A 23,381-nucleotide genomic window follows, 5' to 3' on the forward strand; every position below is an offset into this window, starting at 1 on the left:
CCCCGAACGCGGCGGGCAGGGCCATGAAAGAATCACGGGCCAGAATCGTTCTGTAGTACAAGATGACGTTTATTGAACGTCTCTGTCTGAGACGTGGGCACCTTAGATTCCCGTGTAAGTGCAAGCCGGGGACTGTAGTGCTGCCTTGGCGGGATCGTCAGTCCGAATTTGAATGCCTTCAAGCACTGCATGGAAAGGGTCAACATTCACCGGGTCACCCGAGCACATAGGCCAGTGTGATGAAAGAGGAAGGTACGTTGCAGGCAGGTAGGTAGCTACCTCATGGTAGGCAAGGTAAGGCAGGCACGAGATGAGGCCGGTCACACAACCGTCCCTTCCTTCCTTCCATCCCAAGTGACAGACCGACAACAACCCACCGCCCGTTGAAAGCTCCTTCCCGTCCTCCACCTTGCCTCGGAAAAACTACTCCAGCCTGTTCACTTACCTATCACTACTGAGTTGGCAGTGCGACATTTCTCTCCTTCGCTGATTCACTTTGAAGGAATTCCGTCTTGTTACCTACTCCAAAGTTTCTCATCGTCGCTCATTTATCACACCTCCATTTTGCCTCATCCTTCGCCATTACCATCACCATCGTCATCGCAGCTACTGTTTCGATGGTGGCACACAACTTATTGACCCATTGACCGTGTCAAAGGTTTCCTTTGCTTATCACGATACCGGTTGATCTGTTCGAGAAGGAAAATAGTGAACCGCCATCATGGGCGGCTTCATTCCCGCGAGAGAGGCGAAGGTATGCCCGATCGGTTCATACCACTACACCTGCTCTGGCTTCGAGGGTTGCTGCGAGGTGAACCCTTGTGAGACTACCAGATGCCCAGACGAGTACAACCCTTACTTGACTGCGACTGAGCTTCAGGCCCAGAAGACCATCGCATCTGTCGCCGCGCCGGTCTTGGTCTCCCCCACCTCATCCTCGTCGAAGGCATCCTCCGCTACCACTGACAAGAAGGCTCAGGCTTCGACCTCCTCTGACAATCCGACTACCACCTTCAGCTCGCCCGAGCCGACCGCAACCGGAGGTATTTGGCTCACTGACGATCGTGGTTCTCCAGCTTCTACCATCGCCTCCGATGATTCCACTGGAACTCCGTTCTATGTTTCTCCCCATACTTACACCCCAACGGCCCCTGTCGAGACCCAAGCCATCGACGCTTCGGCTCCTGCCTTGGCGGTCAAGTCTGATCAACATGACCTCCCGGTCGCTGCGCAGGCTGGCATCGCCGTTTCTGCTTTGGTGGTGATCTGTATGGTCATCGCCGCCTACTTTCTGTGCACCAAGCAGAGAAAGAAGCTCAGAGCTTCTCGGGAGTCCATCAGCTCCATTGGCAAAGACGGACGCAAGCACAGCTCAGAGGACGAGACCAGCCAGCCGGCCATGACTACCAATCCGTTCTGTCCTGAGGAGGTCTTTTCCCCCTATGGAAGTAAGCTGCTTTCTACTATCCACCGTTGTCTAAGAGAAAGGAAGCTGACAACTAATCAGGACGCTACGAAGAGCCTCAAACTCGCTTCAACCGAGTTAATGATATGAGTGCCAGTCGCATGATGAATCACCCGGTTAGTCCCGATACCCGCGATTCGATGTCTATACGGATGGCGCCGCCGCCGATTCCTTCTCCTGCGATGTCACCTGGCACATTCAGAGCTACGACAGCCAGCCCCGACTTCTTGTCTCGCACCGCAACAACAACTCCCGACGTGGGCTATCGCACGGCCAATTCCACTCCTGACTTCACGTCCCGCATGACAACCCCGGACTATATGTCTCGGCTGGGTACTGCTACCCCTGAGCTCCATGGCCCCCCTCAGCAAGCAGCCATTGCTGAACTGGCTTCTCCTGGTCTGCCAAAGGTTGTCGAGATCCACAGCAGTCGTAGCGGCTTGCAGAAGTACAAACCGTACCGCCCCGACGGTGGCTCACTCTACCCTGTGGCGGAGACCACTCCCAGCTACCTCACCGGTACCCTGAACGCCACGGAACATGAGCGTTCTGAGGGTAGATACGTGACTAGTTGGTCAAAGTGGGATCCTGCTGCCTGAGAGCAAGTCAGCCGATACTGCTTGAAATCTTGAGGTTTGGTTCTGGTTCTGAGGAGAGGAAAGGAAATGGTTTCGGATTTCGGATTTCGGCTTCTGTCAGGCGTTGACGATACCCAGGCTTGCTTTTCGGATACGCGATTGCCTGATCTTGCTGGTTCTTGTCAGAGTAAATTCAACGCACAATTGGGATGGTTCAAATGGAAATGGGATTGGAGATTGAGATCAAAAGGTCGACCATAGCTAGGCCTATTAATAGTTATCTCTACTCCCTTCAATGAAGAAAATGAAGAATTCAACTCACCATGCTACTATGACCATTGCCTACTCTAGGTCCATTAGTGATCAGTGAACGCCTTGAACAACTACCTCTGAAGACTATTGCATCGTTTTAGGAGTATGGATATGAACCCCGTTTGCCGAATTCATGGGTATTTGGTATTCAACACATACTTAAAGACAATCTGATCCCCTTCCGATTTACGCCAAACATGCAGTATATGCTTCTTGCGCAGAAGCACTTCCATAGCCATTCCATTTTCTCTTTCCTTGCCCTAAAACCATTGGCCATGCTCACTTCCTCATTTCCAACCGCGGAACAGCGTCATGAGCGATGGAGCAAGGGTGACTTTATTGGGACTGCCCAGCTCCTGACACCCCAACTCTCCGGTCTCTGCCCCGCCCGCCGGGCTGTGGTGCAATGTGTCTTGAGGTCAAGCCCGTCATCTGCTTTGAAGCTTGCTGATCTCATCGAGGAGTATTTGGAGATCATCGTCGGAGATCTTGTCTTGTAGGGACGGAATGAGTGTCTTGGCTTCTTCGGCCGTTTCGCAACAAAGCGACCCTAAAGAAACAAATACGGTTAGCATCTCTATCACTTCCAATCCAGTAAGTCACCCATTGGACTGGATTGGGCGCGGACCTATTTGTGCACGCTCAAACTTGGCGAGCTGCTTGTGTGCGGAGAGCAGTCGCTCGACGGCCTCGACATTCTCTTTCTGGCGGAATCGGGAGAAGGCATCCAGGTAGTTGAGAGTCTGTGTCAACATCCTACACAGAGAGAGAAAGAAATTGTCAGCAGTCTGAGAAGGCACAAAGAAGTGTGGTGACGAAGGGCATCGCTCAAAGAGCAAGTCGCCATTGTGCATTGGACGTACTCGGTCTCGTTAATGTTCTTGCGATCCATCTTGCGCTTGGTCACGAGCGCGTTGATGACGAGTGATGCTTCGGACAATGTGAGCGTGTCGACGTGTTGGAATTCGCCGAGGTTGAGGATGGACGATGCCTCCTCGCTGCCCGGGGGAGGGGGCTTCGGGCGCGAGGTGGGAGCGTGATGCGACATCTTTTTTGATTCTTTGCGACTCGTGGTCGTTGATTCGAAGAGTGGGAAACTGTTCAAAAAGTTCGCGCTGTTCAGGAAACAGAGGGTCGGCCCTTTGCCGAAGGACCAGATGTCGCGTTGATTGCGGGGGATTTGGATAAGACGAATGGATTCGCGGGGGTGTGTGGTAATGAGCAGCCGTTGTCGGCGGAAGCTGGAGGTGAGAAGAAGGTGGGTTGTAGATGAGGCTGAGAATTTCCCAAAGGCGGGTGCTATGTCTTGGGAATGCCACCCCTGGTGCTTGCCTTGTCGCCCAGTGCAGGAAGATCCAGGTCGGGGAAAAAGAAGAGGATGTGTCCCACCGAGCGCGCCTTCCACTGTTTTTGGGGCTAGTGCAGGCACCAGAAGGGGCGCGGGGGGCGTTTATCCAGGGAGCTTGGTGTGGATTTAGCGACTGGGACTCGTGTGCGCGGAAAGGGTGAGGTGTGCGGAAGATACCTGGCTGGCTGGCAAGAGGACAGTACCAGGTCCCTCACCCACATCTCCTAAGCTACCTAACCTGAGGCCAGATGGGGATATCGAGAGCGACTGTATGAGTGCATGCTTCAGATATCGCATCGATGAGAACAATCTCAGATAATAACCATATTTCCCTTCCTTAGAGTCATCAGCTTTGAGTTGGTTCGACTACTGAAATTATGTAAGCCCCCTCTGGCCCCAAGTTAGGAAGGCCATTCACTGACCTAGGTGACAGGACCGTATTTGCGCTCATCGTGATCAACAAGGCCGGAGGCTTGATCTACAACCGCACATTTCACGAGGGCGGCCTCAACCAACTGACGACAAATGACTATCTTGTGTTGGCAGGAACGTTTCACGGGTAAGAACATAAATGCCCTCAGCCGTTCATAGTGAGGGGGAAATGCTTACCCAGCGTTCAAAAGCGTCCATGCTATCACCGCCCGGCTCAACCCTCTGATGAGCCGGCAAGATGCTGCAGCCGCTGCAACCGCAGCCAGCGTGACCGCGGCGGGCGGAATACCTGCACGGCCTGAGCCGCCAACGGGACTAGAGGTCATGGAGACGGAGAACTTTAGGCTGCAGTGCTTCAACACCATGACAGGCACAAAGTTCCTGCTCTTCACCGATACGACTCAGACCAACATCGACGTAACGCTTCGGAGGATATACGACCTTTACAGCGATTACGTCATGAAAAACCCGTTCTATCAGCTCGAAATGCCCATCCGCTGCGAGATGTTTGAACGGAAATTGTTATCATACATCCGGGAGATCAACAATCGATAGGTTCAGAGCAACGTCGCCACGGATGATAGACAAAGCGATGGAGATGATGATTCATGGGAGTCTGATTTCGTTTGGGTTGGGTAACGCTCATTGCGATACGGCGTTTGCAGGAGTCAGAGGCCCTTCTATTGAACAGCATGTTCCTCTAGGACCAAGCCAATATTCTATTTTACATACTCGAGGTAGTCATCAGGCGAAGAATGAGTTAGAGACAACACAAAACATCTGTTTACGAAGTGTCCATCGAGTCGTCGTCCTTCTTGTCCTTCTTGCTGCTTGACTCGCCATCCTTGCCGAGGAGAGGTGCACCCTCGCCCTCTTCCTTAATGTCCTCAAGAGATCCTTTCTGACCGGACTCGGCCTCCTCGCGGGCCTTCTTCTCCTGCCGCGCCTTCTCGTCCTCCATACTCATGCGAAGCGCAAGTGCCAGCTCCGGGTCCATGGCAGGGTCGAAGTCGAACTCGCCAAAGTTGCCGCCTCCGCCGCCACTTTCCATGCCGCTGCCACCGCCGCCGCCACCACCGCTTCCGCCAGCATTGTCTCCGAGGAGGATCGGGCTCGAAATGAGCTGGTCGCTAAGAAGCTTGCTGCTTGGGGGAATGACGACGAGGTTGGAGCCCTCACCACCCTTGACGCTCTCGTTGAACGCTTGCAGCTTCTTCTGCGTGTCGTCGTCGTCCAGGTCGCCGAACAGTACGAAATCGACCGAAACGTTGCCCTTCTTCATCTTCTTGGCCAGCTGAACTAGCTTCTTCTCTTCCTCCTCGATGGGCGAGCAGACGAAGACGATTATCCGTTGCCGTTGGGACTTGTTCTGACGGTGCTTAAGGGCAAGCTGATGGACACATTAGCAAAAGGCTCGATGGCAAAGATGACAGCGTTTATACTCACGCCGGCAACCTGAATTCCGGTGGCAAGGTGTGATGTTCCCTTGATCTTGGTCTTCGTGCGGTGCAATCCATCCAGGATCTTGCCCTGATCTGTCGTGAGGGTGACCAACACCTCGGGGCCCTTGCCACCCATGCTCATCAGGCCGACCGAGGACTCGGGGTTTCCATTTGTGATGGTCTGGAAAATAACGTTGACGGCGTCCGCTTGAGAGTCGTATCTTGTCGGTTGGTAATCACCGTTACGACTGCTTTCGCTGTTGTCGACAACGACCATCACCGCTTCGAGGACCATCTTGACGGTTCGGGCGGGGCACCGGCGTGTATTGCAGGAGGGAGGTTGTAATGTGAAATCTGTGGAGTCCGAATATTTTCTGATGTCGTAGACGAGGTTGGAATCGCTAAAGTGTCCGAGGATGGCGGTGTTGAGTGGTGTTTGATCGTGCGAGCTTCGGATGGGAAAGGGAAGCTTGGTGTTCAACGTGGGTTAAGGTAGGCAGGGTGGGAGAGCTCCTGCGTAAGGCAGTTCAGCCTGGTGACGCTGGTTGCGTGGTGCGAGTAGAGGTACCTGAGAGTAAGGGGAGTCGTTGCGTGATTGTAAGTATCGAGACTCCGGGCCAAGCGCCTTGACAAACGTTCGTATCAGGAAGTTACCCTGTGTAAATATGAGCCCAGCAGGACAAGATCCGAGTATGTACCGTAGATGTCCCAATCTAGACCCTCTGTACTCTGCACTTCTACAAACCTCACCATGCCAATTGCGAACGACGATTCTTCAGTTCTCCATACTTGCGATCTCCGACGGTGTGTGCTGATTCCGGGAAATAAGTTAGACGCGGTGATAGGACTACATCTGATTGTACGGATTCGGATTTCACCTGCTCCCATGAAATACACAGGGCTACCTAGGTATGGCCGCCGATTTTAGGTGGGACCTTTGGAGATCCATGAATGGCCGGGACTGGCCAAGCTCCCATTGGCTTAGGTAAGGGTCTTCCGCCGTCACGTTTGTTTACTTTCTGGAGCACTAGCCACTCATAATAGAGCCTCCGCCCCATCATCCTTAGCTCCATCAACTTTCACACTCCCGTCGCGGTCAGGCACGTTGCTCCAGCGTCAAACGCTTTCACCCACAACGACTAGCAATCTTCAGCAGACGACATGCCTCCCGCGCGAACGAACAAGAGAAACTCTGATGAGATGGAGCAGCAGTCTACGATGTCACAGAGACAAATGGTATCGGCCAAGGCTAGCACGCCTCCAATGCTAAGCAGCAGCCCGAGCAAGCGGCAAAGACTTGGAATCTCCCTGGAGCAAAAACAGGCAATCATCGATAACCTGCAGTTGGAGAGTCAGTAAATCCTTTATACTTTTGACCGCGTCATCTAAATATTCTATAGTCACCGATCGCGCCAGGCGACTGCGCGCGCAATACAACCAGCAGGCACAAACCCTTCGATCACGGATCCAGATGCGCGTCAATCGTGTTCCCAGAGCCATGTTGAAGATGACCATGGCCGACCTGGTGGCTAGAGCCATCGAACAACAGAAACGTCTTGAGGCCGCTTCGCGCCCGCCACCTGTTCCCGAGAAGGACTTTCCACCACGGGGGAGCCCGCATAAGCTGGCACCGCCAGCCCGCCCTGCCAAGCGTTTGAGGTTTGTTTACACATGGAATCATGGTATTTTGCCTTACTGACACAATATTGCAGCGATGCTATCGCGGGCGGAGACAAGGAAAACGAGCAAATTCTCAATCCCAAGAAGAAGCATCGTGCTGCCCCAGCGCCATTGAGTTCGTCGCAAGTCCTGTCGCCCACCTCATCCAACACCCGATCGTTGGCACGCGAGCGACCGCCTTCCTCGCCGTCGAAATCCTCCCAGATTGCGCGACCGACGTCGTCTCCCGTTAAGCAACATAACAGCGCCCGGTCAGCTCTGTCGAGTATGGTGGAGAAGGCGAAGAAGACTAGTCGTACAGCTCCCTCGCGTCCTTTGAATGCATCAACGGCCAGCTCGAACGCATCGGCGCCTGCACCTGCTACGGGAACGGCGCCTCCCACACGAACGCGACGAGCCAACACGACCACAGCAGCTAAAGCTCCGTCACGACCTGGAACGCGGACGGGCAAGCGAGTCAGCGACTCGAGTGAGGGCAGCACCGGAACAGTAGTCAAGAAGACAGCAGCAGGAGCACCCGCGAAGAGAACCGTAATGGGCACAATCAGAAAGGGAGTTGGCGCAGCAACTGCCAGGAAGCCCGCAGCGCCCAAGTCGGCTCCGGCATCTGCGGCGAGTACCACTAGAGTACTGCGGAAAAGGGGTTAGGTCTGCGAGGATTTAGAGGAGCAACCATTCGTTATCTTGATGCCGTCACTTTCATGGCGGGGCGTTTGCTGGGCGTGGGCGCACTTGGGCATAATCACTATGGGTTGGATTTACATGGCGTATTGGGAATAATGACAGAAACATGATGACGGCCAGGCATACTCAATTGATGGATTACGCCTTTCAAGGCTCAAGCTGTCGGGGCAGCCTTTTTCTTCTTGTCCTCGACCAACTCAATGTTATCCTCGGGTATCTCCTTATACTTTTCCAACAAAAACTCCTCAATCTCGTCGCTGACATCTCCTTGAACGACAATCTCCTCGCTGCCGCTTGGGGTCTTGGTGACGGACGAGCCAGTCGCAAACTTCTTTCCAAACTCCTTGGCAACCTTCTTATTCTCGAGACCGAATGACTCGAGGCCAGAGACTGACGTGACGTACTTTCTTTTGTTGCGCTCGATCCGCTTGATAGTGACCATGCTGTTGGCCAACTTGTCGGCTTGCTTGGCCTCTGCAGCTTCGGCCTTGGCAGCCTTCTTCTGTGCGTCTTTGGCGGCTCGCTTCTGGGCGTCTACTGAAAGGGATGCGGTTGCTTGTTCAAGAGCCTCTGTGGATGAAGTTGTGAGCATCTCGTCCCAGTGGCTTGGAGGTGCGGGACCTCATACCTGCTGACCAGATTCTCGCATAAAGGTCGGGATGCTTCTTCTCCAGCCAGTCCTGGCACTTCTTTACGGTGCCTCCATACTCACAGTACTAAATCGGGGCAGTTTCAATAAGTATCCCGAAGGCTTGCGGCATTTCGATTAGCCATGACGTACCTCTGGAGGAAGAGTGCAGACTACACGTGGGGCAACAGGTCAATATCGCGCCTCGAGAATTTGTATTTTCTGGAAGTCAAGTTTGGGCGTGTTGACTTACCACCGCAGTAGGTTACATGGCGGCCTTGAGGCTCACCAGAGGTTTCTGACTTGTCATTGTCGGCCATCACGATCTGAAAGGGCCGTTTGTGACAGCAAAAAGGGTCGCTCGGAAAGGATGTGAAGCGGAGGAATCGAGTAGTTAAGGAACGCGTGCCTCTCTCTCTTCTCGGTCTTCCAAGGACGGCCGACTGCGGGGTTGATTTCGATGGCGGGGCAATGGATCAACTGCCACAGCAGACCACCTCACCTTTTCTGCTTAGGTAATTGATGTGGCTAGTGATGTCGGAGGGGCAGGTAGGCATAGCTCCAGCCACAAGGAAGTTGACTGGCGCCGACCGCGCTGTCATGGAATGTCAAGCTCCAATTCACTTCCCCCACAGACATCACCAACAAGACGTGAACTCGGCATGCAAGTGATTCAACCTGCATCAACACCCCCGCCGCTCGCCGTTCGCATTCGGCGATGGTCTACGGAGCACTCCTCATCTGTTTCTCAAGGTGAGGTCACCGCCTTTGCTCGTGGCGGGACTGAAACGGAAAATTGTAGCATGAGAACGTTGACGCCCAAGCCTGAGCTCGGCGCACGCTTCTACACGGATCGAGCAGTCAAGACCGATATTTCACCACATTCTTGCATGAAGAGGCCGTATGAGCTCCATGCGACGGTCAATAGTTTGTTCTCCGCAAGGCCAGCTCAGAGACCTTTCAACTACTAGATGTAGCTTCGTCAAGTGACCAGCCATCCAATCCAGGTCGCTTCTAAGCGCCCGCTGAGCGCCTGTCATTATCATTGGTCGGTGGCACGATAGTTCTGCGTCCCCAATCAGGCTTGCTCCCACCTTCCCGCCTCCCGTCTTCGCGCGCGCCAGCCAGTCGACGCCGTGGACGCTCACAAAGGCCATGTTCTTCTTTCATGTGCTTAAATTAGATTCTCTTCCTTGGGTGCCCATTGGCCAGAAGACTTGTTCGTCGCTCGATGAATTAACCTTTTCGGACGGGGATGTGCTCGTTGTCTCCTCATCACTGCCTCCCATGCGCCGGTAGCACATCCCCATTCGGGCCAATGCAGTGTGTGCAGCAGGCGCGCTGCATTCCAAGTGCTACCTACTGACTGCAATGCATCATTCCAAAGATGCTGTGCTGTCCGTCTTGGGTGCGCATCTCACCGTTCCGTCGTGCGTTTGTGTGTGCGCATAACGTGTTCGTACTTCGCAACCCACTCGCGCGGCCTACTAGTTAGCCGCCTCCCGCCCATGCTACTGATGATGAGCAAGGCCTCATCAGAGTATATCACTTGGCCCTGGCCAACCGCCGAGCCTCCTCTATTCCTCCCTTTCCCTCTTCTCATCTCCTTCTCCGTGTCATTGCTGTTTGCAAACTAACCTTTAAGGCTTCGTTGATCGAGGCAGCCTGTCGTTTACACGATTTTCCTACTACCATTCAAATAATAACATTCACCAACGCAACGACGCCGGCCGTCTTACGACCAAAGCTGTTTTGACACCCAACGTCGCATTTTGCCTATATTTATACCGTTACAGCACATAGGAACCGCAAGTCTATATCAGGATATCTGACTGCATAGGGGAAAATGGCTGAGATTATTCACTTACCCTCATCGACATACAGACCTCCCTCCCCTTCGCAGGCTCGGAGGCAGGGGAGGTCACTTAATACTATAATGGAGGAGGAGAGCGAGGATGTACAGTATGCCACCGACAAAAGGCAGCTTAGGAGCCAAACATCAAACCTCAACATTGAGGCCTGGCTATCGCCCCTGAGCGACCACTTTCCCACACCAAGAGGCTTCCACTTCCTCTCCGCTCCCATCTTGCCGTCATCGCCATCAACTGTATCGGCCGATGAGAGCAGCTCTCCCTCAACATCTTCAAACCCGTGGAACAACAACAGATCAAGCGTCATGACCGATGTCACCGAGTTTGACGACCTATACGATGTTACCGATGAGGATGAGCCAGCCTCGCTGCGCCGAGTACCATCCCGCAAGGCCTCCGTGAGGCGGCGCAACTCTAGTCGCAATGAGATGGCCAAGCAGAACGCGACTGGTGCTCGCAGAGCTTTGCCTCCCCTCGTCATTCCCGGCGCTCGGAACACTTCTACGGATGATTGGTCTGCTGCTAGTCTCAAGAAGACCCTCGCATCACCAGTGCCACCAACACCGCCAACTCGCGTCGAGATGTCTCCTCAGGTCTTCTCATTCATGCAGGCGAAGCAGGCCCAAGAGATCCCTACAATCTCGGCACCACCATCACTCGATGGAAGCCTAAGTTCAGAGCAGTTGGCACACATGTCAGCACCGCCAACGCCCATCATCGGTAGCGACAATGGGAAGGAGGAAGACTGGTCTGGTGTGCGATTGCAACCCGGCGCGTTGGCAACTCTCCACGCCCTCTCTGGTGATAACGAGAGCCTGCACGAGCACGATCATGACCACTCAGACCAGGTTCTCGAAATCCCCCAAGAGCCCATCCCCGAGATGCGCCAACAGCCTCTGCGCCTATTCACCGATATCCGTCCCGAAGCACCGCGCGCGGCCGTCCTTACCCCGAACTCCCGCCGTCAGTCTCTGGCCGATCTCACCAAACTCGACATCCCTTCCCCTGGCGGCTTCTTCTCTGGGCTATCTCCCAGGACGAGGACAACATGGCACATGCCCGCGGCAAACATCGAAGATGTGGTGCCGCCAACATCCACTACCGCCGAGCAGTTCTACCGCTGCCCCTGGAACATGGACGCTTCTGTGCCCCCAGTGCCGTCAGCACCAGCCAAGCTTATCATCAGCGATGCTGCCGAAGACTTCTACCGCAGCTCGGTCCCTTCGGCTTCCGCAATTGTAGAACAAATCATCGAGGTGGACAATGAGGAGATGGATGAGGATGACATGCCAACTGCCAGGCCCATCGTCCCCGCCAACGCCTCAAGCTCATCGGTAACGCTTGCTGAGCCAACCTCCCCCGACGCCGAAGATGTACCGACAGAGATTGTGACGGTCTACGACCCCGAGTACGCTCGCAAGCAACAGGAGGTTACCCTCTCAAACCTGGATCGCACTGAGCTCTGGCTCAGGGCCCAGCGCGCATACCTGAAGCCCGTCGAGGCTGCAGAGGAGACTGAGGAAGACAACAGCCTCGACACCATTCCCGAGGCTGCCGACGAGGAAGTTGAACACTTCCCTGAGCAAGAGATTCCTGCTTCTTTGCCCAGGAAGAAGATGGTCCGCTTCTCCGAGGTCGTCTCCAAGACCGATATCCCCCGCCGTCTGCCCTCCAAGCTCTCCAGACAGGAATCGGCCTACTACCGCGCCTTCCAGGATTACGTCGTCCGTTCCAGCAAGCAGGACGTCATCGTCCACCAGCTCCCTCGCTTCGAGGCCCTCCAGGCCCAGCGCGTATGCCTCCGCGAGTTCCACCGTAACCAGCTGCTCGGCAAGTACCAGCTCAGCGTTGTGCCCCAGTCCGCCAAGAAGCGCCTCAGTGCAAATGTTGCCCGCGGCGACGACATCCTCCACGACGACCCCGAGAAGCTGCGTCGCGAAAAGGAACACGAGGCCATGTCTCAGATGGCCATGCCCACCTGGCACGTCGCCGCCATGAAGATGCTCAACGGCGGCAAGCTCATCTCCGCCCCCGTCGCCAAGCGCCTCGGGCGTCTTTCCCGTATGGCACCTGGCCGCGACGGCGTCGCCCGCGACAGGGCCCGCATCCTGGATCTCGGAGGTCAGTCCGCGTGCGACTGGGCCTGGCACTGCGCCCTTCAGTACCCAAACACCAAGATCTACACCGTCACCACAAAGACGATCCGCCAGCTGTCGAACTCCAACGTCCGCGGCCCGCCCAATCACCGCCAGGTGGCCGTCGAGCGCCTGACCCGCCTCCCCTTCAAGGACGACCAGTTCGACCTCATCTCGGCGCGCGAGCTGCACAGCATCCTCAAGTTCGTCGGCGAGAACGGCGAAGACGAGTGGGAGACGTGTCTCAAGGAGTGCATGCGCGTGCTCAAGCCCGGCGGATACCTCGAGTTCTCGATCCTCGACTCGGACATCATGAACGCCGGGCCCATGGGCCTGGCAAAGAGTGTCGAGTTCGGCTTCGACCTCAAGACGCTGGGCTACGACCCCAACCCGACAAAAATGTTCCTCGGCCGCCTCTCGCGCGCGGGCTTCGACGAGGTCCGCCGCGCGTGGATGTGCCTCCCCATGGGCGCCCGTCCCCAGTCCCAACAAACGCAGGCGAAGAAACCCCTGCCCTCGCTGCCCCCGCTCGCCGTGCGGGAGAGCCCCGACGGCGAGGAGGTCAGAACGGTGCAGATGGAGGCCTTGGTCACTGGCAGCACGGATGGCGTCGCCAACGTCACGGGCATCGTCGGCGGCTGGAGCTGGGAGCGCTGGCTGCTGCGGTGCGAGATGGAAAAGGTCAGCGGCGAGCTGCGGCTTGCGGACACGGTGACGGCCGGCGCGGCGATGCGGGAGGCCGGCAAGAGCGTCGAGGGCGTCGCTGCCATTGTCGAGGAGGGACGTGGATGCGGCGCCGGGTGGAGGATGCTGAACGGTTATGCGAGGAAGCCCAAGACCGGCACGGGACTTATCTCTGTCGGTTTCGAGGTTTGAAAACATGCTCGCATAGAGTCGAGCTGATACCGAAACATCTTCTCTCCCTCTTATATATATAAACTACACCCCCCATTTCCCTTTGTATTCCCTTTCCTTTGTTCAGATGCAATGATGGCAGGATGGGAATATGAGTTCGGAAGTGACGGAAAAAATCAAGTACATGGTCATGGAAACGTATGTGCATATGGGCTGTAATGACCTTTGCGGGCGCGCGCGGCTGCGGTCAACAGGCGCTGGAGGCTTGTGCATGGGAACGGGGATACCGGTGGTTGACTAGATGTCGAGCACTTTGAATAGGCATGTTCTGATAGCTAAGTGACACTTTTTGACCTTTTGGTCAGCAACCTTTTCTCTTGCCCTCACATGCAATGTGCTCCCTGAAATATTCGCCCAACCCTCTTTCCATGACAGACCAGTAAGTCTGAAGCTAGGGTGGTAGTTATCACCGAGGAGATGCTTCTGGGACAATGTCTGTCATCAAATAATCAGGCCACCAGGGGGCCTTTGGTATCGTTTCATTAATAAGTTAAGCTGTATCGAAAAGTATTACAAACCTGGGGGTATTTGGGGAAAGATGATTCCAGCCTATACATGACACATGAACAAAAGCAACGTCCCATCTACCCAACTCCAAATCGTCGCTATGGGTTGGTATCCATCTTTTCACCTACGGGCGACCCGGTCTGTACGTTGATGGTATCATTGTCGCCCAACCGTTCCCTCTCCTCAACGCCTGATACTGAAGGCAGCACCGACGAGTCCCTAGGCGTCTTGGCCGACGTCGGCACGATAACGTTAAGAACGCAGTCGTCAAGATGTTCGTAGAATTCTTGAGCTGTTCCGAAATAACTCTGGCAGATTGAGCACTTGGCACCGTCTCCTCGGACATTGCCGGATCCGCTGATGATGAGCTTCCGGCTATTGGGAGGCGTCTGCTCAACGTTATGCACCGAAGTGAGATGTCGCTTGAACACGTCCGCACGATTGAACGCCTTCTCATATGCAGTGCCCACCCCTGGGCAGAACGGACAAACCATCGTCCCTTTGTAGTGTGTCAGTGCATGTCGATTCTTGTCATACTTGCGCGCGAATCCTTTCGTGTGGTACTCGCAAGTCTCTATCGGGCACTTTTCCGGACGTTCTTCTTGATGCGTAAGCATGTGTGCTGCAAGATCCTTGAAGACGCGGCCGCAATCTGGGTGAGGACACCGAGTCCGATTATCCAGGGTTTTGCTTGATGGGCTGCTCATCTGAGAAGACACCATTGACTCAGCGGGAGCTATCATCAAGGGGACAGCCGGCGGTGCTGCCGCTAGCATCGTTGGGCCGAATGTAGGAGATCGCGCAGGCAGTGGCGGAGGTGGCGCCTGAGTGAAGTACTCAAGCGGCTGTTTGTAATCGGCCTCTTCCCCTCCACTCGAGTCGTCTTGGTCTTGAATATCAACAGACTGCCGCACCTCTCTCATCCAGTCCTTGAGAATGGTCATGGGCGGCCAATCGCCACTAGCCTTTCCGCCTCTGTGCGGGTTGAAATGCGCTCTCCGGAGATGCGCTGCCGCATTGTAGTAGGCCCCGTACCGTTTCTGCGTCACACACGCTTTACATTTTGCAAGTGGTATGACAGGTTGCGGCAACGTCGGGCTATAGGTATCTGGCTCGGTGCATACCCAACGCCTCACCAGTGAAGCGTGTTTGGCATCGGTATGCCTACGGAGCTCGTGTTCGCCTCTAAACCCTTCAGGGTACTCATTGCACTTTATGCAGTAGACGCGACGTAAAGGGGGCCGCTGATACGTCGGCCGCCCTCGACCGCCCGAGAGTGGGGACTCCAAAGGCCTCAAGGGGCCTCGGGGAAAAGTTGGACTCTCTCCGACGGTATGCCTGCGGCCCAGAGCATCTATTCCTTGGGGCGAAGTAAGGTAATCCGGACCCATCGTAGCGGCAAATGGGTCTCGGTCTGATAGCGGGGCTGGGTTCGGGATCCAAGGATCGCCCAAAGCTCGAGGGTCGTGCATGGGACGTCTGGGTTCTTCGCTGGGTTTGGCGATGGGTGGAAGAACGAACATACTGGTGCGTGCTGGAACTCTTTGCCTGAGGAACCCGTTGAACGTGGCTGCGCCTTCCATGTTGCCATCTCCAAGATGTATTAAGAAGTCTTTGGAAGAAGCAAAACCCTGCTGACCCCAAGTGTCCTTTCTCATAACCATGTACAAGGAGTCTGTGATGGCTCTGTCTCGTTCATCGAGATCCGCGGTCTGTTCGTCGAGTAACATGGGCCCAGAACTTGCAAAGAGCGTGACCAGAAGCTTGTAGACGCTGTTCATGGCGTGCGCACCGCCTGTCCCCCTCCAAGTTGGAGGAGTGTGCGATGATAGTCGTCTTGGCAGGTAAGAGGCAATGTCCACCAAGATCGTACGCACAACGCTGAAGATGCAAAGTGCAACAAACACCGCGCACCAGCTCTTCGGGTCTTGTGGCCCTTTCTTGACCGTGGCACTCTCAAATGCCTGGAGGAACTGCGCCATGCAATTGTAGAGTAAACGATAATGAGCATCTTGATCGACTTCATCAGTAAATAGGGGTCGGTGGGGTGGGCCTCCGTCTAGGCGAATCGAAGGTTCTGGTTGTTGAAGGTCCCAGAACATGACCTCTCGCAGCAACAGTTTCGCTCGATACAACACTGGGAATACTGCTTCCTCCCTCTCTCTAGTGGCCGCGATTAGGCCGCTTGTCTTCAGAAGGTGGAGAAAGTTGTATGCAGTTCCTCCGCCATTCCAACTCGCTGTTAGAATATTCAAGATTGGCGGTGGCCGATCGATCGTTTCTCTAGGGTAGTGTGAAAGCGTAGAGTTGGCTAAAGGAAGATTTGCAAGTTCTTCCGTCCACCAGAACCCGTCATCAAAATCAAGATTTGCTTTGACCGCATGTAGTATGTCCGGTGATATGCGGTAGCTATTTTCCAGATGCTCGTTCATGCTTCTTCGCTGGGCTAGCGGAGATGTGATTGGAGTCTGTGATTGTCTTGGAGATACTAGAGCTTGTTTGTTAGGCCGGGCCTATTTCTCGTAGAAGTCGAGTACTAACCTGGGAGCATGATGTCCGAAAAGGCGTCAAGGGGGCCACGATGACAGCCGATGGCCTTCCAAAAGTCACTGCTTGGACTAAGTGGCTGGTCCGCGCAATAATAACACGGCTCGTTCGAATCGCACTACCATTATGTGTCAATGAACCTACACCAAAAAGCTGTAGTGGACTATCCTTCTTACCGGTTGCTTTGTAGCCATACAGCGCAAGCATGGTCCAGAGTCTTGAAGCAGCCTGAGCTCGCCAATCGACTGGAGTCGAGACTGACCAACCCTACTACGTTTCAAAGGGGGCAGCAACGGGTCGACTTCGGAATCAACAGAGCCGCGTCCTGGAGCGGAATATTCACTGACTAGCGAGTAGGATTGAAGAGTATCTCGGCGTTCTTTCGGCTGGCCTGTTGTCAAAGGAGCTAGCTGGGTGCCGTGCGATGGCTTTGGGAGTTGGAGAGCCAGCGGCTGCTTTCCAGTCTCGGGGCCCCATGGTCGCAATGTCTGGTATTCGGGAAAGGAAATCGGCGGTGTATTGCCGACTGACATGCCCGAGTCGCGATGGGGGTGTAGGGTATGCTCTCGGGCATGATTGTCTCGCTCGTCCTTGTTGTGGAAGCCGTAAATGTAATGTATGCAGCGCTCGTCCCAGCACTTGAAAGAGGACGTGGACCGGGACGACGGTGACAAGCTTTCCCTCATCTTCCATCCACGGACTACCGGGTCGTGGCCTTCAAGATTACGGTCTAACCAAGCCGCATAGCCAGTCGGCGCTTCGTCATACAGGGATCGTTTAAGGGCATCAACCATGTTTGGGTCCAGCAGATCGTGGCCTAGAAACTATGTCAGAAACTGGCTGCGAGGCAATGTCTGAGCAGGACGGGAGTAATTCACCTTGCTCTAAGCAAGCAGTCTCTATACATTCGCATCGGTACTGCAATGACCTAGCCTCCTCAAACTCAGAATTGATTGGTATGTTGGCAGAAATATCTATGAGCATGGTTAGTCGGACGATTGAGAGGGAGACCAGGCAAGACATTATTGGAGCGTGGCATCTTACGGTGATGATCAGAGTAGGCTTGTAGAACCCGCAACTTGTGGCGGAGCATGTCAAGCTCCAACTTGGCATTGAGGCCATACTTTGCGGGCAGCAAGGCAGCAAGCCGTGCTTGAATCTCGGCCTGCTGATCGAGAAGTTGTCGGATGGCGCTATCGAGGCCGGGATCGGTGAGGTCGGCCGCCATTCCTCCCGGGCCACGAGGGCGTCCTCCTCCCACCAACGACGACGACAGTATGGGCGTACTCGAGAATTGTAGTGGACAAGGCGCAAGGAGAAATTGCACAAGTAGACATGAGTTGTCGTCTGCTCTGCTTCTCAAAAAGCCGTTTCGTTCACACGTCGATGTGAGTGGTTCGGGTGCATCAGATACAAGCTTTTAAGAATCGATTCACGCCGTTTCTCAAATCCTCTCTAGTTGTAGACGCAATGTGCATATCATCAGTCGTTGGGAAGGCGTCTAGGGGTGATGCTATCGATGTTTTGGCGTTGCTTTTTGTTGGCGGTTTTGCCGCGGGCGTTTTTTGTGTAAGATTGGAATGGAGTAGGCATGTATGTGATGGTCGGGTTCATGCTTTTTCTAAAAGATTGATCAATGGGTACCGGTTAGTATGTTGCATGCTATTGCTCGCTTTTCTTCCCGGCATCCGCAGATCTTTCTCTGTCTTTGGCGGATTCGAGTTATTTCCAACTTTTTTTTGCCTCATTCCCACCAGGGGTGGTTCGTCAGGATCGAGCGAGGTGATGTAAGGTACAACAAGCGAGACTTTCGCAGCTTGCTTGGATGAGCGGGACCCTGGATCGAGTTTCCATTCCAGTTCCAGGTCTAGCTTCAGGTCCAGATCTAGCTCCAGTATCCAGCTCCAATCCACAAGTGGCTGAGATGTCAGCGAGCGAGAGACAGGTGGTGGTGGTAGCTGCTGCTGGTATGCGGTCTCCGGTTTTGTTTCCGATGCAAGCTTGGTCCTCACTGCCGCTCAGGTTTCCGTCTCTATTTTGGGTCGTCCTTGGAAGAAGAAACACACAGTGCACAGGCGCGAGACGAAGGAGAGAAGAGAGAGAGAGGGAGAGGGAAGAGGAGGAAGAAGAAGAAGAATGATGCAGAGAGATTGTGAAGAATTGGACAGGCCGGAAAGAATTCAGGGCAGGAATCTCGGTATGGTGGGTTTGAGGGTCGGATTTTGGCGGGAATGGTCTGAATAGCGAGTGAGAGCACCGTACGCGATCGCGGTGCTGGTGTGCTCCTCCCTCATTGGGGAGACAGGACCTTTTATTGCCTTGTTACCAGGCCAGGGTTCATTTGGGGAAGTGGGGCTATCGTGGCTAACGGTCTTGTAAGGTAGATTAGAGCAAGATATGGAGCAGAGCAACGCGACGGCGAGCAAGCTACAAGTGCAAGAGAGCAGCAGGGCAAGGGTGGAGAGAGAGAGGCGACGTGATGCTGGTGTCCCGTCGGAAGACAGAAAAAAAAAAAAGGGACCCCAGCTGGGTTCTAGTTTGGACCTGGAAAGGGAGGGGGGGTGGTTTGATTACAAAATTGAGAAACGGTGCCACAGGGGAGACGACGGGTTGAACGGCGGACAACAGACAACAGACAATGTACGGATATTATTGTTGATGGTCCGGCCTGACAAGTAGATGGCAAGGACACCGCGACAGAGGCTGACAGAGAGGAAGAAGAGGGTGAGAAGGCAAAAGGGAGAAGAACACCAGAAGAAGAAAAAAAGAAAGAGGCTGGATGCACCCACTCTACACGCAGCGTAGCAGTTTGGGGGACGAGGATGGGGATGAGCCCAGGACGATGAAGACCAAAGACCAGGACGGGTGAAGAGCAGCGACAGGTCCAGCTGGGATCTGGCAGGGTGTCTTTTGCTTTGCCGCCTTGCGCAAGCAGGCAATTGGATAAGGTCGAGCAAGGTAAGGAAGGTACCTCATCCACAACACACCTCAATTACCTAAGTACCTCGTTGCCTTCCTTGTCTTTGGACCTTGGGTAAAGCGTAGCTGACAGATATGGTTGGCTGTGAGGCAAGCACACGGTAAGATATCCCAAGGCCTGGAGGGATTATGGGTGCTGATGATGGATATGGATACCTCATGGATATGATGACGGGACGGAATAGCTAAGGAAGGAAATAGGGAAGGTCTTGAAACTGCCATATCCGTACCTTGCGAAGTACGAGGTAGCCAGCTGCCTCGCCTCGCTTCTTTCATAAGGTACCTACCTACCTTTTACCTTATGTTCCATCCCATTGCTAATAGTCCTCTTTCCCATGTCCATATTGCACCTTCTCCCGATCTTCTATCTCTTTCCTACCTATGTCAAGTACCTGCTCTAAGGTAGGAGGGTTAGTAGGTAGTTTACTCCTTGCGCTCTCCTCACCTCCACCCTTCCGCCCCTTCCCCAAGCATCGACGGAATGCACATCACTCGCGAGGCAGGTACTGTACTTCCAAGCTCCAAGCCAAGTAAAGTAATGTGCGATACCTCACTTCAGCTTGTCACGTAAGGTAAGGGGCTGTGTGGCTGTGGGTGTTCAAACTTGACCCATAGATCTCACTGATACCCGCAATGATTGTGGCCAACCTAACGTCCAACCCGTACTCCGTACTCCGTACCCTTCAACGTTTGCCTCCTGCCGGCCCTGATTCCGTCGAGCCCTTCAGCAACTTCCCTCTTTTATCTGACCCCTCCCATCCATTCCGCCCGCTTCTTCTCGTCCCTAACTTGCCTCACTAGTGTACCTTGCTGTCCGCCACTTGGAATAACCCTAATGAACCGCTTGCCTTCAGCACCAACACCTTATCCTTCCCGATTCAGTTGATTTCGCCAACCACAGACACCACCGTAGACATCAGCTGCTCCCCAAAATTCGACTACCTCGCCACGGGATATCCCTGGATCTTGTATCAGGGGTCTCCCGTCCCAAGGATGAGTGAGGTACTTTACTTCCTAATCAGGGCACGTTGTTCCTCGTCGTACCTTATGCCTGCCGGTGCAATCATCACCGGCATCATTCCATTATCTGCTTCTGCACTGACGAGCCCATGAACAGCACCAAACAGTGTCATGGACGGTCGTATTTCTCCTTTTCTCTAGCCTCGGTGCCGCTCTTTGACAGTCTACCCTTCACTACGCAAAAGGTACAGACGACTACCAATAGTCCATCCTTCTCCATCTCGCTGGATGCACTGTGGGAGACTTCGGCCGCCATCCGACCGATGTTTATCCAAGGGTCTCTCATTGTACCCTCACCGTACCTGCGCATCCCATCCACGGCCGATCAGACACCATGGACGGTATGCTTACCTTGCCCCATCTTGGCTCGCCTGGCAATGCCGTCCCTATCGTCTTTCTGTTTCCACGATCAGCCTGAGGTGTTTATGATGCTCTCGAAACTACCGGTCTCCTAATTCCATTGATCCCTCTTCTCTCTTACTCTCCCAGGAAGAGTCGATAGTCGACCAGTGGCAACGCAATCCGCATAACTGCGCCATGGTCATTGCTGGATCTAGCAGGTAAGGCGAGGGCGGACTTATCGAGCATATGTTGGCCTCACACGCCTTACGCCTCTTATCAGCTCCCCCTTCGGCCTTACCTCGCCCGTCTCCCATTCAATGACGCCCGTCTTGGAACCGTACCGCCCTCCCCTCCGATTCGCAAGGGGGCATGGGCCACAACCAATGCACACACCTCGAGTCCCCGTTGTCTGGCATCCCACACCCCCGCCTCATCCCAGCTACTTCCCTACCAAGTTACATTAGCCACTTGCTTGACTGGTTAGCTTCCTAACTCTTTTGAACCAGCAGCTCGCAACAGACCGCGTTTCTGTCCCGACTGCTTTCAAGCCGCATACCGTCCCCGTGGTCGCAGCGCAACCTCGAGCTGCTTCCATGATGACTGCTACTACGTACATCACGGCATCTCGAGCTACTGCGGGCTGTGGAGAGAGAGAGGAGAAGGAGAGGGACAAGAAGTTCACAGCCGTTGTGTCGTTGAGGGGGGTGGTCAGCCGCCGCACACACTCTCTCAGTTAACCACAACCAGTCTGGCACATTTGCCTTCCACCTCCAACCCCTTGAGCCTCGACCTGTCCCATGAATCCTACTCTTACCTTCTGGTAGGGTCTTCTGGTAAGTCTTGTTCTTTATCGCTTTATTTCCCGCCTTGCGAGTGGAGGCGCTGAGGAAAAAGGCAACCAGAGAGACTGGCAAGTGAGGGCCTCTCGGAGAAAGATACTACTTACCTAGTGTGTACGTAGTACACAGTACTTCTTAGAGAGCCCAGAAAGCTCCATCCAACGGGTTCATGGGGCCCATGAGCCTGGCTGTGGGCGTCGACGACGTGGGGCCGCTTGCGCCATCTCCGACTCCCCGACCGCCGGCCGCTGGCCCCAAGTCAAACAAAAGCCGACTGGTAACAGGGAGAGAAAAATATCAGACGAGACCAGACTAAACGTCTGTTTAGCCTTACTGTCTGTCCGTCGCCTCCGTCCTGTTTGTGTACCTTTCGGCTTCGTCTCGAGCCAGTCCGTCTGCTCCTCGCACGAGTCTTGACGTCTGTCAGCTGCATTGGCAGCCCATAACCACTAGCTGCCCTGACCGTTCAAGCTTTCCCTTCAGTACTTTAGCGAGTAATCTTCCTCGCTGGCGAGAGCTCAACTACCGTCTACGAGAGCTCGCTTCTACGTCGCAATTGTGTAAACTACGCAGCAGCCAGCAATGCGCTCCATGGACTGCTGAGCCTGGCCTGGCCTGGCCTGGCTTTCCCTCAGGCTTTTCGCTCGCTAGTGCAAGCTTGCAACGTCAGGTTCTATTCGGGTTGGGGGCGGTTCTCGAAGCATCACGCGAGTGCAGGGGGATCCCTCTGTGGGCAAGAAATTGCGACATTTCCGCCTTGCCTGCCAGTCTGCGCAGCCACCAGCCTGCGCAACAGCTCTCCGCCGCAGCTCTTAGAAGACAGCCCTGGCTGGTCTTCGCCTCGAATCTCATGTCGCTCTGTCTCTCGACGACGCGGGTGTTTCCCGTCATAAGCGCACTTAGAAGGCACCTGGAGCCAAACCCACGTCTCTCTGACCACGCCCACGCCACACGGGCCAGCTTGCTAGGCTCCACGTGGGCCATGGAGTCCGTGGTACGATGCTGGGGGGCAGTCCCGGCAGAAACAAGCATGTGCCGAGTCACCGTTACAACCTGCAGATAGCTGCTGCGGGTGACGGCGAAAGGGGTGGATCACAACCACTGCTTGCTGAGAGCAAACCTGCCCTTAAAGCAGCGACAGACATGCAGCGTCGACCGTCACACGGCGGATGGGGTTGGCCGTGCCAGGCTCTCGGCCTTAGGCCTGACAAGCGGTCTCTCGATCGAAGCACGACGACTGGACGGACGATTCTCTTGGAACCCTTCCCATGCCTCTTTCCCCCCCTCCATTTCCTGCCGCCATCCTCTTGGACGAAGTCAAAAGTCACTTGGATGGAGAATGTGCGAAGCAAGATATTGGACAAGTCGCAATGCTCTGTAATCGTACAGAACGCCTCGGACACGAGGCCAACTTGACCACATCCTTTCTTTGCAGCAGAAGGTCTGGTCCACAGTCGTACGCGTCGGTTCATCATCTAACATGGTCAAGACAACTTACTTGAAGAGCCGAAAACTCTCCTTGGACAACACTACTAAGCGATATGAAATTGGCCGTTGCACACAGGGGAGAGTTCAGCCCGACTAAGAGGGCCCGCAAGACATCGAATAGACCCTGTTCACGGTGAAGGGCACGTAAAGTTCAACAATACTCAAATGT

General features: G+C 54.5%; 10 protein-coding genes across 10 annotated transcripts; 6 read left to right on the forward strand and 4 right to left on the reverse strand.

Moving 5' to 3' along the window:
• Nucleotides 1-721: 721 nt before the first annotated feature.
• Nucleotides 722-2,064, forward strand: CLUP02_12489 (uncharacterized protein; the record flags this gene model as incomplete). The annotated part of the gene is made up of 3 exons (XM_049291453.1): nt 722-754; nt 881-1,448; nt 1,508-2,064. 3 exons carry the CDS (start codon nt 722-724, stop codon nt 2,062-2,064), a joined length of 1,158 nt encoding a protein of 385 aa, XP_049148598.1.
• A 719-nt stretch (nt 2,065-2,783) lies between these two features.
• Nucleotides 2,784-3,403, reverse strand: CLUP02_12490 (RNA polymerase Rpb4; the record flags this gene model as incomplete). Its single annotated transcript, XM_049291454.1, has 3 exons — nt 2,784-2,905; nt 2,984-3,111; nt 3,219-3,403. 3 exons carry the CDS (start codon nt 3,401-3,403, stop codon nt 2,784-2,786), a joined length of 435 nt encoding a protein of 144 aa, XP_049148599.1.
• Nucleotides 3,404-4,360: 957 nt separating this feature from the next.
• Nucleotides 4,361-4,690, forward strand: CLUP02_12491 (sybindin-like family protein; the record flags this gene model as incomplete). The annotated part of the gene is made up of 1 exon (XM_049291455.1): nt 4,361-4,690. The coding sequence occupies one exon, from the start codon at nt 4,361-4,363 to the stop codon at nt 4,688-4,690; it is 330 nt and encodes a 109-aa protein (XP_049148600.1).
• A 229-nt stretch (nt 4,691-4,919) lies between these two features.
• On the reverse strand, nt 4,920-6,526 carry CLUP02_12492 (von Willebrand factor type A domain-containing protein; the record flags this gene model as incomplete). Its single annotated transcript, XM_049291456.1, has 5 exons — nt 4,920-5,525; nt 5,582-6,046; nt 6,146-6,202; nt 6,259-6,373; nt 6,513-6,526. 5 exons carry the CDS (start codon nt 6,524-6,526, stop codon nt 4,920-4,922), a joined length of 1,257 nt encoding a protein of 418 aa, XP_049148601.1.
• A 212-nt stretch (nt 6,527-6,738) lies between these two features.
• Nucleotides 6,739-8,037, forward strand: CLUP02_12493 (uncharacterized protein; the record flags this gene model as incomplete). Its single annotated transcript, XM_049291457.1, has 4 exons — nt 6,739-6,928; nt 6,978-7,236; nt 7,290-7,873; nt 7,922-8,037. 4 exons carry the CDS (start codon nt 6,739-6,741, stop codon nt 8,035-8,037), a joined length of 1,149 nt encoding a protein of 382 aa, XP_049148602.1.
• Nucleotides 8,038-8,095: 58 nt separating this feature from the next.
• CLUP02_12494 (translation machinery-associated protein 22) lies at nt 8,096-8,889 on the reverse strand (the record flags this gene model as incomplete). Its single annotated transcript, XM_049291458.1, has 4 exons — nt 8,096-8,511; nt 8,570-8,657; nt 8,723-8,742; nt 8,823-8,889. 4 exons carry the CDS (start codon nt 8,887-8,889, stop codon nt 8,096-8,098), a joined length of 591 nt encoding a protein of 196 aa, XP_049148603.1.
• Nucleotides 8,890-9,174: 285 nt separating this feature from the next.
• CLUP02_12495 (uncharacterized protein) lies at nt 9,175-10,325 on the forward strand (the record flags this gene model as incomplete). The annotated part of the gene is made up of 4 exons (XM_049291459.1): nt 9,175-9,496; nt 9,600-9,739; nt 9,869-10,007; nt 10,099-10,325. 4 exons carry the CDS (start codon nt 9,175-9,177, stop codon nt 10,323-10,325), a joined length of 828 nt encoding a protein of 275 aa, XP_049148604.1.
• Nucleotides 10,326-10,415: 90 nt separating this feature from the next.
• On the forward strand, nt 10,416-13,451 carry CLUP02_12496 (methyltransferase domain-containing protein; the record flags this gene model as incomplete). The annotated part of the gene is made up of 1 exon (XM_049291460.1): nt 10,416-13,451. One exon carries the CDS (start codon nt 10,416-10,418, stop codon nt 13,449-13,451), a length of 3,036 nt encoding a protein of 1,011 aa, XP_049148605.1.
• Nucleotides 13,452-14,095: 644 nt separating this feature from the next.
• CLUP02_12497 (uncharacterized protein) lies at nt 14,096-17,772 on the reverse strand (the record flags this gene model as incomplete). The annotated part of the gene is made up of 5 exons (XM_049291461.1): nt 14,096-16,485; nt 16,539-16,662; nt 16,721-17,361; nt 17,423-17,518; nt 17,589-17,772. 5 exons carry the CDS (start codon nt 17,770-17,772, stop codon nt 14,096-14,098), a joined length of 3,435 nt encoding a protein of 1,144 aa, XP_049148606.1.
• Nucleotides 17,773-20,156: 2,384 nt separating this feature from the next.
• Nucleotides 20,157-23,309, forward strand: CLUP02_12498 (uncharacterized protein; the record flags this gene model as incomplete). The annotated part of the gene is made up of 13 exons (XM_049291462.1): nt 20,157-20,323; nt 20,378-20,507; nt 20,546-20,649; nt 20,707-20,989; nt 21,033-21,103; nt 21,166-21,339; nt 21,370-21,574; nt 21,619-21,718; nt 21,780-21,799; nt 21,864-22,001; nt 22,053-22,718; nt 22,784-23,101; nt 23,160-23,309. 13 exons carry the CDS (start codon nt 20,157-20,159, stop codon nt 23,307-23,309), a joined length of 2,526 nt encoding a protein of 841 aa, XP_049148607.1.
• Nucleotides 23,310-23,381: the final 72 nt, after the last annotated feature.

This window comes from Colletotrichum lupini, chromosome 6 (genome assembly GCF_023278565.1).
Source record: "Colletotrichum lupini chromosome 6, complete sequence".
NCBI lineage: Eukaryota > Fungi > Ascomycota > Sordariomycetes > Glomerellales > Glomerellaceae > Colletotrichum > Colletotrichum lupini.